This window comes from Dromiciops gliroides, chromosome 2 (genome assembly GCF_019393635.1).
Source record: "Dromiciops gliroides isolate mDroGli1 chromosome 2, mDroGli1.pri, whole genome shotgun sequence".
Lineage (NCBI taxonomy): Eukaryota > Metazoa > Chordata > Mammalia > Microbiotheria > Microbiotheriidae > Dromiciops > Dromiciops gliroides.
Genome location: NC_057862.1, coordinates 195846307 through 195861721, shown reverse-complemented (window position 1 = coordinate 195861721; position 15415 = coordinate 195846307). Strand labels below are relative to the sequence as shown.

The following is a 15415-nucleotide window of genomic DNA, read 5'->3' as shown; positions in this document are numbered from 1 at the left end:
TGAGGCATATTGCAATCATAGATGCTATAGGGTCAGCACAGATTGGTTTGATTTAATTTAGCTTCTGCATCTCAGTGCATCTGGGCTCTTCCACCTGGGTATTTCTCTTCCCCCCCCCCCTGAAAACCCTCAATGACCTTTTATCCTTTGTTACTCTTAACCCATGCCTTTCTGTAAATCTGTAGTAAAAGATCCTGTCATTATGATTGATGCCTTCTTCAGGGTCTTTTAATATTTCATGGACACCAGGGTTTCTCTTGTTCTGTCTCTTACTCCTGATATTTGACTGGACCACTTCCTTTTCTGATCATAAATGCAAATAGTACAGGCCTGTATATTGTTCAGATTTCCTAATCTTTTTTAAAGTCAAGTAATTGCAGTCATAGATTAATTAAGTTAAAGCAGCAAGACTGATTTAAGTGTACCTTTTTTTCATGAACAATTTACCTATTTCATTGAGTTAATTCATGTACCAATTACTGCAGTGCACTATTGTGTTTGTGAAATATGAAACAGAAACTCTGATTACCATCTATTTATTTTTTGAGGGTAGATCAAGGTTTTGACTCATCTCTGTTTTGATTAATGTAGAAGTGTGTTTTTTTGTACCCACCCCAGAACAACAACAACCCTTGCCTGTCTGGCCTTTCACAAAGATAAAAGTGAGTGAGTGACAGGTTTTGCCAGTTATTCCTGCCCCCAGTGCAGTGATGGAGCCCTACTTAGCTGACCTAGTGCTTCAGTTATCTGGCAAAGACAAAAGTGCTTATTTGCATATCTATTATATGGTTTTAGGGCATCTCCACTTAGAGGTAACTCCTATTGATGGTTCCCAGAAATATATATATTTTTTGAAAGGCCCAAATTTATGGTGAGCTAAAAGAGTGAGCAAATTTTTAGGTCATTAGTTGTGAACTTCCTTTTCTCTAATTCCTTTCATCTCACATCCCCCTTCCTTTTACCCCTAACATCATTTCCCACTACCTCTACTTCATTCCAGTCTTTGATGAAGAGGCCCTCCACATGTACCATTGATCCCTTCCCCTCTAATCTAAGATTGCTCATCTAGGGGCAGCTAGGTGGCTCAGTGGTTAGAACACCGGCCCTGGAGTCAGGAGGAGCTGAGTTCAAATCCGGCATCAGACACTTGACACTTACTAGCTGTGTGACCCTGGGCAAGTCACTTAACCCCAGTTGCCTCACCCCCCCAAAAAAAAAGATTGCTCATCTATCATCCCCTCTCTTTTGGTTCCTTTCCTGCTGTTCACAGGTTTACCTATATCTATCCCATTCTTGAAAAAACCTTTTTAGATCCTACCATCCCCACTATTTATCAATCAGATGAGATGACATATATACAGAGCTCTGTAAACCTTAAAGTGCTGTATAAATGCTGGTTTTTATTATTATTAGCTATTTTCATCAATTTCTGTTTTCTCGGTGAAACTCCTTGGAACAAGCCTTCTTTGTCTAAACACCTGGTCCTTCTACTTCCTTTTCTTTCACTTTCTTCTAAAGTCTCCCCAGTCTGGTTTCAGACCTTATTATTCAACTGAAACCATGCTCTCCAAAATTATTAATGATTTGTTAACTACAAAGTCTAATGGTCCTTCCTAGATCCTCATCCTTCTTGACCCTCTTCAGTATTTGGCAATCTTGATCACCTCCTCCTGCACACTTTGTCTTCAGTGTGCTTTTGTGGTACTACGCGCTCGCTCTCTCTGTCTCTGTCTCTCTGTCTCTCTTTTAGTTCTCTACTTCCCTGTCTTAACTGCTCCTTCTCAGTCTCCTTTGCTGGATCTTCATTTATGTCACCTCCCTAACCCTGCATGTCTCACCAGGCTCTGTCCTACACCCCTTTCTCTTCTCTGTCTACATTCTCTTGGAGACCTTATCAGCTCCCACAGGCTCAGTTATTCATCTCTGTGCAGATGACACCTTGGTCTAAATAGTCAGCCCTAGTTTCTCCAATGAGAGCCCCAATCCCACATCTACAACTGTGTATTGGAAATTTTGTGAACAGTATGTCTGTGGGTATTTCAGATTCACTATGTCCAAGACAGAACTTTTGAATGTAAGCTCTTTGCTGTATCCCCAGCACCTAGTATGGTATTTGGTAGGCGCTTAATACATGCTTGGTGATTGGTTAAGGAAGCCATCTCCAAAGACACAGAGGAGTTCTCTTGTCCCAGCCCTTTAATTGCTTCAGCAAATGGATTGAACAAGACTTAAACAGGGACATTGGAGTGTTTATTTGTTCTACTCTGTTTCATGAATCTTCACATGGTTGAAGGCTGGATGGGACCTTAACGATCTCATCCAAACCCCTCATTTACACATGAGGAAACAAAACAAAATAAATGAAAAAAAACCAACAAATGAGGAAACCAAAGCTTAGAGAAGTTAAGCCACATAGCAGAAGTCACCACACTGTTTAGTAGCAGAGCCAGGACTAGGACCCAGGTAGACTGATTCTTAGATCAGTGCTCTTTCCTTTATCCCATGCTGCCTCAATCTCTAGTTTTTTGCAAAATGCTGCCTCTTCACAGGTATGTATGACTAGGAGTTAACTAGAACCCTGTTTTGTTTTTTTGCTTTGTTTTTTTTTCCCTGTTGTTTTTTTTTAAAGATGCACAGAAGTCTAAATACATAATGTAAAACTATGTTAAATACTGATATGAAACTTCAGAAGAATATTTCTAGTTTCCACCTCTGGGTTTTTGCTTATGTTTCCATTACTTGTTGTACCCTCTTACTGCTACTTTGCCTGTCCAGATCCTACTTCTCCTTCAAACTCAGCTCAGTTTACATTTGGAAAAGCCTTCTCTGAATCTGAGGTCTCAGCTTGAAAATTTCAAAATCTTTCCATGAAATCTTATGGCATAGTGAGAACCATAAAACTCAGCATTTAATTATCTAAGATCTCATCTTGTTCTCTCATTTTTCTCATGTGCATTGGACTTATCTCATCTAGATTATAATATGTCCCTTGAGCTCATGTTTTACAGAGCTAAGAAAAGTAAACAGCTACCAAGGACACAACATGCAGGGGTCCACTGAGAGACACTTTCAAATATGGCTTTTTACATATGCATACATTTTCAGTGCCAGAAGACTGTCGAGAGCATTTTGGTCCTTGTTTTGTGTTGTTTCATGTATTTAGCATAGGCCCAAAGCCTCTAGGAGATATACAAGAGGTATAATTAAAAAATTTTGCTTGCCTAGGCCAAATTCTTCTTTTGCTACTTTTACTACTGTGTTCCACCTCTAGGAATATTGAATAAATTGTAATGCTCACTAGGTGCTTATTCATTGATCGACTGACCTGACTCATGGTTTTTAAGGACTTTGACTTTGCATTGTTATACCTATAGTTATGGGCCTTCATGCATTTGGACTGAATTGTCTACATAGTCATAGCCCTTATTGCCATTGGAACATATTTGTTAAATGAAACTAGTGGTTGGTGATATTAGGGTTCAATTTGTTGACATGAAACTTTTTCTTAAGAAATCAAACTTATAACTTTGACTTTCTTAAAATTATGCTGTAGCTACAGGACTCAGTAGGCTCATCTAAAGAAAATTAGTCATCATGGCATTCCTTATGATTTACCATTTTTATTGATATAACAGCGGCATGGAAAATGGAAAACAATTGGAAGAATATTTATCATTACATTCAAAGTAAGCATTATTGGAGGCAGCTAGGTGGCGCAGTGGATAGAGTACTGGCCCTGGATTCAGGAGGACCTGAATTCAAATCCAGACTCAGACACCTGACACTTACTAGCTGTGTGACCCTGGGCAAGTCACTTAACCCTCATTGCCCCACCAAAAAAACAAAAAACCAAACAAAGTAAGAATTATCACATTTACACAATGACTTTCGCTATGTTTTAAAATGTAGGAAACATCCGGAACATGTACTATGTGAAAGAAAGCTAGAAAATCTTCCCATCAAAGGACTTGAAGGAGTGGATGAAGATGACCCTGCCAACTCAGTCTACAACATAAAACTGACCAGGTTTTCATTCCAGGTCGATAGGTATGTAGGGAAACTTTTTTTTTCCAATTTGTTTTTGTTTTGACATAGCCCAAATTTCCTGTTGTATCCTTTCCTCTCCCCTTCCCAGAGAACCACCTCAGATAACAAAGGATTTTTTAAAAGAAAAAATAAAAAGGAAGAACAGGAAAAATAAAATCATCAAAATCAATACGTTGAAAAAATCTGATAGTATATGCAATATGGTATGGGAACATCAAAAAAAATTTTTGTGGTTCTATTACCTTCTTTATCCTGGAGAAGAAAAGACTTAGGGAGTATGTATTATCTGTCTTCAGCTATTCAGAGGACTGTCAGATGAAAGAAAGATTGTTTTTCTTGGCCCTAGAGTTCAGTAGCCTAGAACTAATGAGTAGAAGTTACAGATCAATCAACAAGTATTTATCAGTCAACAAAGTACTTACTATGTGCCAGACGCTATTTTAGGCCCTGTGAATACAAGCACAAAGTATGAGAAAGCATATCCAAGTTAAGGATAAACATTCTAATGAGAGCTATGCACAAGTGAAATAGTAACTTTCCTATCTCTGATGAAGGTCTTGGAATAAATACTTTGGTGGTAGCTTGTCAGCATCTCACAGAGGCAGTTACTGCCTCAGGCAAGAGATGGACTAGGTGACCTTAGAGGTCTCTTCTAATTGTGAGATCCCATGATTTGTTAGATTGATGGGGTGCCTTTTCTCTGAAGAACCATCTCATAATGAGGGTTTTTAACTTCAAGAAATCCATGATTTTGTTAGTGTGGTCACTCCCCCAACTGATGCCGAGGGCACCTTCTCTATGCCTTAGATAGTTTTTAAGTTGCCATAACCCAAAAAATTCATCCATTGCTACCCAACTTTTTAGCAATAAAACTTAGCTAGCCTTATCTCTCATATCTTTATATCCATTCCCAAGCCTGTGTTCAGATGAAGCCTTTCCAACTTGGCATAGGACCCACCTTCACTGGCATCCCCTGCAGAAAAACAGGGTCTTCTTCATGTTACAGGGAAGCATTCAGTGAAAGGCAATCCTTATTCATCTATGTTCATTTCTACATTAGAGAACGGCTACATGGGAGGAGTGGATGAAGATGCCCCTGCCCTGATGATTTAGTGGAGGAAGAAAAAGGGTTTTTTCTCTTTTCTTTTCTTTTTTTTTTTTCAGGGCAATGGGGGTTAAGTGGCTTGCCCAGGGTCACACTAAAGTGTCAAGTGTCTGAGGCTGGATTTGAACTCACGTCCTCCTGAATCCAGGGCTGGTGCTTTATCCACTGTGCCATCTAGCTGCCCAGAGAAAGGGTTTTTTAAAAAGTCTCTGGACTAAGGACTAGATCTGAAATTTCATTAGTATATGCAACTCTGGGTGAGGAAACTCCCTCCACTAATGCAGGTTAACACCTTTTCTGCATCTTAGAGGCTTAGTAAGTTGCCTTGGACATTGAGAGGTTAGCTAGTATGCAAGCAGCAGGATTAGAACACAGGCTTTCCTGACTCTAAGGCTGGCTGGCTGTCTACCATGCTGTGCTACCTCTTTTTTTTTTTATAACTTTATTTTATTTCATTTTATTTTATTTTTTTGCAGGGCAATGAGGGTTAAGTGACTTGCCCAGGGTCACACAGCTAGTAAGTGTCAAGGGTCTGAGGTCTGGGGCAGCTAGATGGCACAGTGGTTAAAGCACCGGGCCTGGATTCAGGAGAACCTGAGTTCAAATCTAGCCTCAGACACTTAACACTTACTAGCTGTGTGACCCTGGGCAAGTCACTTAACCCCCATTGCCCCGCAAAAAAAAAAAAAAGGTCTGAGGTCAGATTTGAACTCAGGTCCTCCTGAATCCAGGGCCAGTGCTTTATCCACGGTACCACCTAGCTGCCCCCGCTACCTCTTTTTAAAGAAAAGAAAGTTGATTGTTTTGCTCAGTGACTCTTTGGGTAATGGAAAAGAGTTTCTTCCTTTCTTTTCCCAGATCCTGGAAAACCCAGCTGTCAGAATTGTACAACTCAACAAAGAAGCCCAGGTTAGAAGTTGTGAATTGTGTGCCTTGGTTCCAGGGTCTTCTTCATTTTGACTCCTCTGAATCTAGTAGCCACCCCACACAGGAACAGATTTGCACTTTCATTCCACAAGACCTAACTCATGTCCAGTACAGCCGCCTGTGGAGGGATCATGTTAGGTTTGATTTAAAGAAGTTGTGGAAGATAATTCCCATTGGAGAGCAAGAGGAAACAGCAGAGCTTACGTGTGTATCTGTGACAGGATTCACTGTACTTTTTACACGGTTAGTAGAAAATACAGGCTGGACAGTTGTTCTGTGGGACTTGGAGACACAGAATGTGCATCCTGTTTTCCTTGGCAAACAGTGCATTCCTGTGGACTGTAGTGGAAACCAACAACTGTTCCTCGTTCTGACAGGTAAGATCAAATTGTCTTTGATCAGATTGTCAAGTTGCTAAAGTCTTTCCATTCCTTGCCCTGCTATGGATGGGTTTATGCCTCAGTCATTCAGTCATTAAACATCTATTAAGCACCAACTATGTTTCAGGCATGGTGCTCAGTCCTGGGGAGACAAAGAAAGGCAAAAGACAGTCCCTGGTCATGAGGAGCTCACAGTCTAATGAGGGAGACAACATGTAAATAACTATGTACCAATAAGGTATATAAGGAAAATTTGGAAATCATCAACAGAGGGAAGGAACTAGAATTGATGGGGAATTGGGAAATCCATCCTGTAAAAAGTAGGATTTTAGTTGGGACTCAGAAGACACTGGAGGACAGAGATGGGAGGGAGAGCATTCCTGGTGACCGTGAGAATAGAGAGGCAAGAATAACTGGGGGCAGCTAGGTGGCGCAGTGGATAGAACACCAGCCCTGGATTCAGGAGTACCTGAGTTCAAATCCGGCCTCAGACACTTAACACTTACTAGCTGTGTGACCCTGGGCAAGTCACTTAACCCCAATTGCCTCACTAAAAAAAAAAGAAAAGAAAAGAATAACTGCAAGTATAGAACAGAGATGGAATCAGCAGGACTTGGTCACTAGATTATGAGAAACCTCCAGAAGCTATGCCCCCAGGTCACTGGGGAATTATTCCATTCGGCTTTGGAATTTCTGTCCTGGTACTGAGCTGGCTTGAAGGGTGAATAAGTACAAAATCAACTAGCCCGCTATATCTAACTGGCCAGGCCAGACTGACCATGCTTCACTTCTCATCCAGTAGTTCACCTGGGCCATCTTGCCAGCCATCTGCCCTGTCACCAGGCTTGGCATTGGTATGGTGTCATCTGCAAAGATGAACATTTGGAAAATCTTTCTTTTCTTTAAACCTAATGCAGAACATCTTCCAGGACATTTGGGAATACCTTTGGCTAACATATATCTTTATTTAACATCGTGTATAATTTTAATACTCAGTGGATTGTTGAGCAAGTGATCTCAGTACCTGCTGTCAGTGTAATCTTGTGTGACTTTAGTATGAAATGTACCTTTTTGGAGCGAGGTGTTTAAGGTTGCATTTTTATTCTGCCAAGTCAAATCTTTTTAAAAATTGATGAACAGCAAATGTAATGGGAACTCATTCTTCATTTTTAGCCATGTGTATAATTTAAAGATGTGATTCACTATTGTAAGGGGCTAAAATTCTAGCTAGTCTGTTTAAAATATCTAATGAGTGGTCACCAATAAATTATAAGCTTTAGCAAGAGTTAGACTTTTTTTTTTTTTTTTTTTTAGTGAGGCAATTGGGGTTAAGTGACTTGCCCAGGGTCACACAGCTAGTAAGTGTTAAGTGTCTGAGGCCGGATTTGAACTCAGGTACTCCTGATTCTAGGGTCGGTGCTCTATCTACTGCACCACCTAGCTGCCCAAGAGTTAGACTTTTAAGCATTTATTAAGGAGAATAAGAATTTGGTGAAGAAAAAGAGAAAGGCCTAGATTCATCTATCTATTAAAGGGAGAGAGCATTCCTAGCTCTGCTCTCCACCGGAGTCCTCAGGAAAGAGAGACAACCAGCACACCAGTCTCCCTCTTTTTCCTCCCACAAGCAAACGTCACTTCCTGACACCAAAGAAAAGATGCATGGTCCTGCCCTCAGAGGCCCTCTCCTCATGTTGGAGCTTTCCCACAGTAAGTCTCCAGCAGGTGGTGTCATTCCAGTCGTTACACTATAGAAAATTACATCTCATAATCTGCCTGCCCTCTTCTCATATTTAATTGAGAATACCTTAGATCATTATCATAAAAATTTTCTATACTTCAATTCTACTTCAGTGCCTCAGTGTGGTGTGGAGGCAACTGAAGGTTCTCAAAGTTCTTCCAGTGGATAAACTCTGACAGGTTCTACCATGCTGGAAAGGCTTCAGGTATGGACCTGGTAACATACTGAGTCTGTTTTCTGAGTTCCAGCCTAGCTAATCACAGAGGCACATCATTAGTACTTGCCAACCTGGTGATGAAACTATTTGACTATGGCAACTCATGAAACAAAACATAAAAAGTGGGGCAGCTTAGGTGGCGCAGTGGATAGAGCACCGGCCCTGGATTCAGGAGGACCTGAGTTCAAATCCGGCCTCAGACACTCGACACTTACTAGCTGTGTGACCCTGGGCAAGTCACTTAAACCCAATTGCCTCACCAAAAAAAACCCCAAAACCATAAAAAGTGACATTCTGCTTTGGTAGTGATAGTGGCAGAGTGATGGAAAAGGGGGCAGAAAATGCAAGGAATTGAACAGTTTTTAGATCTTCAGGAAACTTTGGATTGAATATTGGTATTCTAAAAGTAAGATTTTGTCCAGTGACCAGTGAATGGCCATAAAACTGGAGAAGCTGAATCTTAGCAATCTTGACCTTCTTGTTGTAAGGGAAAGCAGAAGAAAGAAGTTGCTGCTAAGTAGAAGAATGGCTCACCAGATACTCCTCGGAGAGGCAAAGAAAGGACTTGGAGTGGTTTTATTATATGCCCAGAAACAGTAAGAAACATTTCATGGGACATTTGGTCATCACATCTTTTTTTTTTTTTTTTTTTTTTTTAGTGAGGCAATTGGGGTTAAATGACTTGCCCAGGGTCACACAGCTAGTAAGAGTTAAGTGTCTGAGGCTGGATTTGAACTCAGGTCCTCCTGACTCCAGGGCCGGTGCTCCATCCACTGCGCCATCTAGCTGCCCCTGCGCCATCTAGCTGCCCCTGGTCATGACATCTTGTAGTATTCATGACAAGTATTTGCAAAAAGATTACTATGAACATAATCCAGTTAATGCAACAGTGTCTGCTGCTGAGGATGAAGTGATAGAGAAATTATGTGAGGAATTTCATAAGAATCACAACATATTGGAGCAGCTAGGTAGCGCAGTGGATAAAACACCGGCCCTGGATTCAGGAGTACCTGAGTTCAAATCTGGCCTCAGACACTTGACTAGCTGTGTGACCCTGGGCAAATCACTTAACCCCCATAGCCCCGCAAAAAAAAAAAAAAAAAGAATCACAACAAATTAACCTGTACTCTAATATTTGGTGACTTTAGTACAAAGGTGGGAAAAGGTGTAGATAGAGAAAACTGTATGGGAAAGTTCAGGACAAAGAAATGAGAGAAGGCAAAAACTTGTATATTAAACAGAAGCCTCACACCTCTATATCATGAACACTTTGTCTAAAAAAATAAATTTTAGGTATATTAGACATGGTGAGTGCCAAATATCACCATAAAGAATGAAGTAGATTTTATTTTAATAGACAGGAAAAGACTTATTGTCAATATGGAATTTATCCCTCAGCTGTACAAACAGCTATTGTACACAATACAATCAGACTATCAACTTGCTAGAGCTAAGGTCAGAATTTATTTAAAAAACACAAACCAAGAACAACGAATAATAATGAGAAAGAGATAAGGAGTAAAGTTAAAATGATTGAACCCTGAAATATTTAAACAGGTATTTTTAAAAAATGAGAAATAAACAAAAGCAGTTTTAGTGATAAGACAATAACAATTTCATCCAGAAATTTAACCAATGTTTATTAATTGTCACAGCAAAGAAATCAATAGAGCCCAAAGAGTTCTTTAGCAAACATTTGACTTACTTGCCAGAGATAGATGACTTCCAGTGGCATCCCCAGGTTTGTATATAAATTTGCCTTTAAAATCTTAAGAAGCAGCAGCAGTGTCTCATAAAGCAGAGAGGAACAGTAAAGGGAAAAGTCAGTTTAAAGAAAGTGTGGCAAGATATCTAATTAAGTAGAATTATCCCAAGGGCATTCAAGAGCGAAAACAGAGAAAGGAGTATAAACAAAAGGAAAATGGAGGGAAAATTGTAAATGCTATTTTAACAAACTGGTTTCCCTATCCAGGATAGTGGAACCACCACACTTGGACCTTGATGTCACAGCTCTGGAGATGCTTATAGAGAAGATCAAAATGATACTGACAGAACAGAGTTTATGGGGAAAAGAGTTGAATTGGACCAGGATAGAGAAGATCCATGTTGGAAGTAACACAATTGTGAAGGTGTTGAAGGGCCAAATACAAGTTATCTAAAGGGAGTGAAGAAAGCAGAGATGCAGGGGAAAAACCCAACAAAACCCCTTAAACCTTGTTAATACGGCTGAAGAAAGTGAATGAAAGACTTCAGTAATTACCAACCTATATGTCTTGTTTCATCTTTATGAGAATCATAAGGATCATATCTTTACTATCTTACGATGAACTGCAAGATGAAGAGAATATAAGATTGCATTATACTTATTGTTTGTTCTTTGTGAGGGGGAAATATGATTCAGTAGAACAAAACACCACCTTAACAAAATCTTTTAAAGCAGAATATCATCTATCCGGACATCAAGATCACTCAGGATTCCTTGGAAGGTAGAACAGCAGAAATACTCTTGTTCAACAGCCCTCTGATAGTAAAAATAAGCAAAAAAGAAGACAGGGAATAGATTTGATTATTTAGTAAAGGCATTCATCTCTGTGATGGAAGAGATACAGTGGAGAGTCCAGGTTGAAGAACTTGACATCTTCCCAAATGGTCCTGTTTGTGGATGAGGTTATACTGATTGCATCAAGCTCCAGGGCATTGTAGAGCCTCTTGAAAGAGACCTGTAATTACTCAGGAATTTGACTTGTCTGTCCACACTGGAAAGGACAAACAGACAAAGGAGTACCTTTTTGCTAAAATCTCAACATAGATCTGAATGGACACACCCTATGAAATTTACCTATCAATAAGTATATCTGGGACAAACAGTTTTTATATGGACAGTGAGATGGGTCCAGATTTGAAAAGGAGGAGAGCAGGCTGGATAGCTTTCTGGAAATTGCAAAGTTCTGTTACAAATCCTAAGCTTCCCAGGAAAGCAAAAGCAGCCTCTGTTTTCCATAGTATCATTTTATGGGTGTTGCTACAAGGGAGCAAAGTGTGGATCCCCACTGCCTCTGAATAATTAAAGATGATAAGGGCAGTGGAAAGGTGTGGTGGTGGGTGCAAACAGTTTGCAATACAGAATTAACCAGGATCTCAGGAGAACAGGAATAAAGAACATGAGCAAGGTATGGGACAGAAAGAGAAGATGGCTGGTCATAAGACAAGAGTAAGGGATGACAGAGGTGGGATGCCAGAGTGCCCCACAAGCACCCTTTCGATGTTGAGAGAGAGAGAGAGGGAGGGAGGGAGAGAGAGAGAGAGAGAGAGAGAGAGAGAGAAGGAGAAGGAGAAGGAGAAGGAGAAGGAGGAAGGAGGAAGGAGGAAGGAAGACCTTCAGAACACTGAATGGATGCCTTGTGGCAAATTGGGAAAACATAGGCAAGAAAGCCCCAGAATGGGCAGTCATAGATGGATCATGATAATATGTCATTAAAGGGAACTCCTGGTTATATTCAGATCCATCTGAGTATAAAAACGATAATAGCTAGCATTTATATAGTGCCTTGGGTTTATAAAGCACTTTACAAATATGATTTTACATAGAGTGAGAAAGCAGGTAGAGCAGTCAGATTCTCTGCTGGGCCCAAAGGCCGAGGCACCTAAGGAGCCAGAAGAGATCAAGAAGTCACAATTAAGTGGATGGATGATTTTCAGACTCTTCCTAGAGAAGGATATCATGGAATTGGCAGTGTTGGCTTCATTGATGTACACTCAGAAGTAACAAGAAACATCTTTTCATTGGACACATCATTTTGCTTTGTAATGCTCACAGTTAACATAAATAACACACTACTATGGCAATAATCGGAGTGTCTGTTAATATACATACATTACATAGGAGAAAAAAGTGGAGAAACCTGATAAAAACTTGATATTCTCTAAAGCAGAGCAATTGTGTACTCTGATATCTGGTTACCTGTTCACAAAGATGAGAAATATGATTTAGGTTCAAGTAATGAAAAAGGCCAAAAACTTAGTCACAGCTGCCCTGAATCCTTGTGATTTGATATTGTGAATCCTCCGAGAAAAGAAGGCATGGAACTTCAGTGAGCACCAAAGGACATGAAACACAAAATTGACGTCACTCTAACAGACAAAAGTTACTTTAAAAAATGGTTGCAAACTTGGTTGCCATTTTGGAACCATCTATTCAATGCAGTTCATCAGTAGGTTAAAGCAAAGGTCAAGCTTATTAATCAGTGTTTACACAGTGCTGAGTATCCTGTCATTGGCCTCAGGTTGTTTGCATGTGCTGGTCATGTGCATAATAATCCCTCAGGCTTTTAAAATGATGGTAAAATAATTTGTCACATAAGTATATGAGTTGCATTTTAATGTATTTGACTAGATTTTGAGATCAGATACCTAACACACTGTTAGTTAGCACTTATTATCAAGTCAAGTCATATCCAACAAGCATTTATATGCCTACTACAGTATACCAGGCACTGTCTAAAGAGAGACAGGCAAGAATCATCCTCTGCTCCCAAGGAGCTCAATAGTCTGATAGAGGACAAACAAGATATATACAAGACAAATTGGAGGTAATCAAAGCCCAAATCAATCCTTGATTGAATGTTGTGTTCTGAGTAGTGTTCTGCTTATGGTAGGTGTAATTGTATTTCATTTATTTACTTATGAATTGGATCAAATGGAGTATAATTATTGCTACACATTACTAATAGTAGAATTATAACAACTTGATTGTAAGCTAGCTTTAGAAATAAGTTAAAATTTTTACTTGCTCATCAATATTTTTCCCATTTAACCTTCCCTAATAGGTAGAGGGAATGAAATCATCATTCTTTACTTATTTGACATGGACAAATGGCTATTAATAAGAATGTTTTAGAATATTGTTTTATCTGAGACATTTGTAATTATCCTATCTGAATTTGGAAATAATGATTGGTTTTTTGGTGTTTTCAGAAAGAAGTCCTGATAACTAAGTGACAAATATTTGATTTTCTTTTTCTTTCTTTCTTTCTTTCTTTTTTTTTTTTTTAGTGAGGCAATTGGGGTTAAGCTACTTGCCCAGGGTCACACAGCTAGTAAGTGTTGAGTGTCTGAGGCTGCATTTGAACTCAGGTCCTCCTGACTCCAGGGCCGGTGCTCTATCCACTGCACTACCTATCTGCCCCTTGATTTTCTTATTAAGATGATTTCTGCTCAGCTAAATGCTTAGAGACAAAACTTGATAAAATTAGTAGTAATAAAGAAGATGGGGGTGGATCATGTGGTAAACTCTTAAGATCCCCAGTTGGGCTTTGTGATTTTTTTATTTTGATTTCAGTTTGTAGCTATCTTTATTCAGGGGCTAGAGTTACAAAACATAGGCAGCATCTAGGACCACAGCAAGAGACTGTTAATAGTACTTTTTATTTCTACTTTCCTTAGCATGTAGTTATTTTGTGATAAGCAAGTTGATGTGTTCCACTGAATGACCAAAGCTTCTGTTGGATACAAGGCAACCAGTTTTCACATGACGTCTGGAGTACAGATATGCCATCAGATGTTTTGGTTGTACTGTCTGTCATGTTCTTCCTTTTATGTACCTATATTTGGAAAGCACAAATTCCTATGGGTTAGAATTATACAATACAACAAACATTTATTAAATGCCTGCTATGTGTAGAGCATTACAATAAGTGATGAGGATATATGATCATGTCAGTAAGTGTTTAAATGGTTTTCTCCCAGTAAACTTGGAATTCTTATATTTCTATAAATGTCCTAATATCTTATTCATTCATTTATTCTGGAAGATAATATAAAATAGAAATATAAAAATTAATGCATTTCAATAAGGTACATTTGTGATGAGGACTTGTCTCTTGGTTAAGTTCTTTTCATGGTGTGATCTAAGAATAATTTTCTTGCAAAAATGTTGGAGATCAGATTGATGGATGTGTTTAGTTCTATGTCTTGTACATAGCAGTTTCAGTGTTATTGAAATACCTAGTGATTTGAAACCTTGCTTAAGTCTTAAACAACCTATTAATGCTAATGTGTCTGTGTTTTATTTTTAATAGAAAATGGACTCTCTCTGATTTTGTTTGGTTTGACTCAAGAAGAGTTCTTGAATAGACTAATGATCCATGGAAGTGCCAGCACTGTTGATACTCTTTGTCATCTCAATGCTTGGGGGAAGATGCTCAATCCCTATACATGCATTAGAGGTAACCTTGCTGAGTCATAGCACAGCCTTTATGTCAGACTTTGTAGGACTTGCTTGATTGGGTTTTATCAGATATTCAGTTCATGTGAATACATGGGGAATTTATCAAACACAGACAGCTAGGAGGACTATAAATTTGATCTCTATCCACTTACTTAACTCCTACCTACTATCCAACTATTTTTTTTTTGGTGGGGCAATGAGGGTTAAGTGACTTTCCCAGGGTCACACAACTAGTAAGTGTCAAGCGTCTGAAGCTGGATTTGAACTCAGGTCCTCCTGGATCCAGGGCCGGTGTTTTATCCACTGTGCCACCTAGTTGCCCCCTATCCAACTGCTCTTAACTATACAGAGCTGAAAAGTCTACCAAGTTATGGGAAGTGAAGTGGATGATTAAAAAGCCAAGGAAGTGGCAACAGGGAAGGACAGGGCACATTCACTGCTTCCTTCTCTTCCTTCTCTTTCTATTCAGCCAAACCAGGGACTACATTGTGGACACCTACTTTTAATTGATATTTTGTTACTTGTTGACAGATATGGCTATTGTAAGTTGTTTAAAAGGATAGAGACTAGATAGGAACTGGAGCTCTGGCTTTGTGGGTATGAGAAATTGCCAGGTGAGGAAACTCCCCTCATCAATGTAGATGTCTGCAAAATATAGGCTTAGAGAGTTTAATAAAGCAGCGAGAGGTTAAGTGACCTGCCCAGGGTCATATAGCCAGTTCGTGTATGATATATGGCTTGAAGCTAGCTCTTCCTGGCTTCTTGGCTCTTTATC

At 39.4% G+C, this 15415-nt stretch overlaps 1 protein-coding gene across 1 annotated transcript in view; it reads left to right on the top strand.

Annotated features, from left to right (window-relative positions):
* SPG11 (SPG11 vesicle trafficking associated, spatacsin) overlaps positions 1-15415 on the top strand; it is an 87863-nt gene that overhangs the window by 5777 nt on the left and 66671 nt on the right. Inside the window, 4 exon segments of the mRNA XM_043980724.1 lie at positions 3910-4047; positions 6011-6456; positions 14492-14604; positions 14606-14638. Coding sequence (XP_043836659.1) covers positions 3910-4047; positions 6011-6456; positions 14492-14604; positions 14606-14638 — 730 coding nt within the window.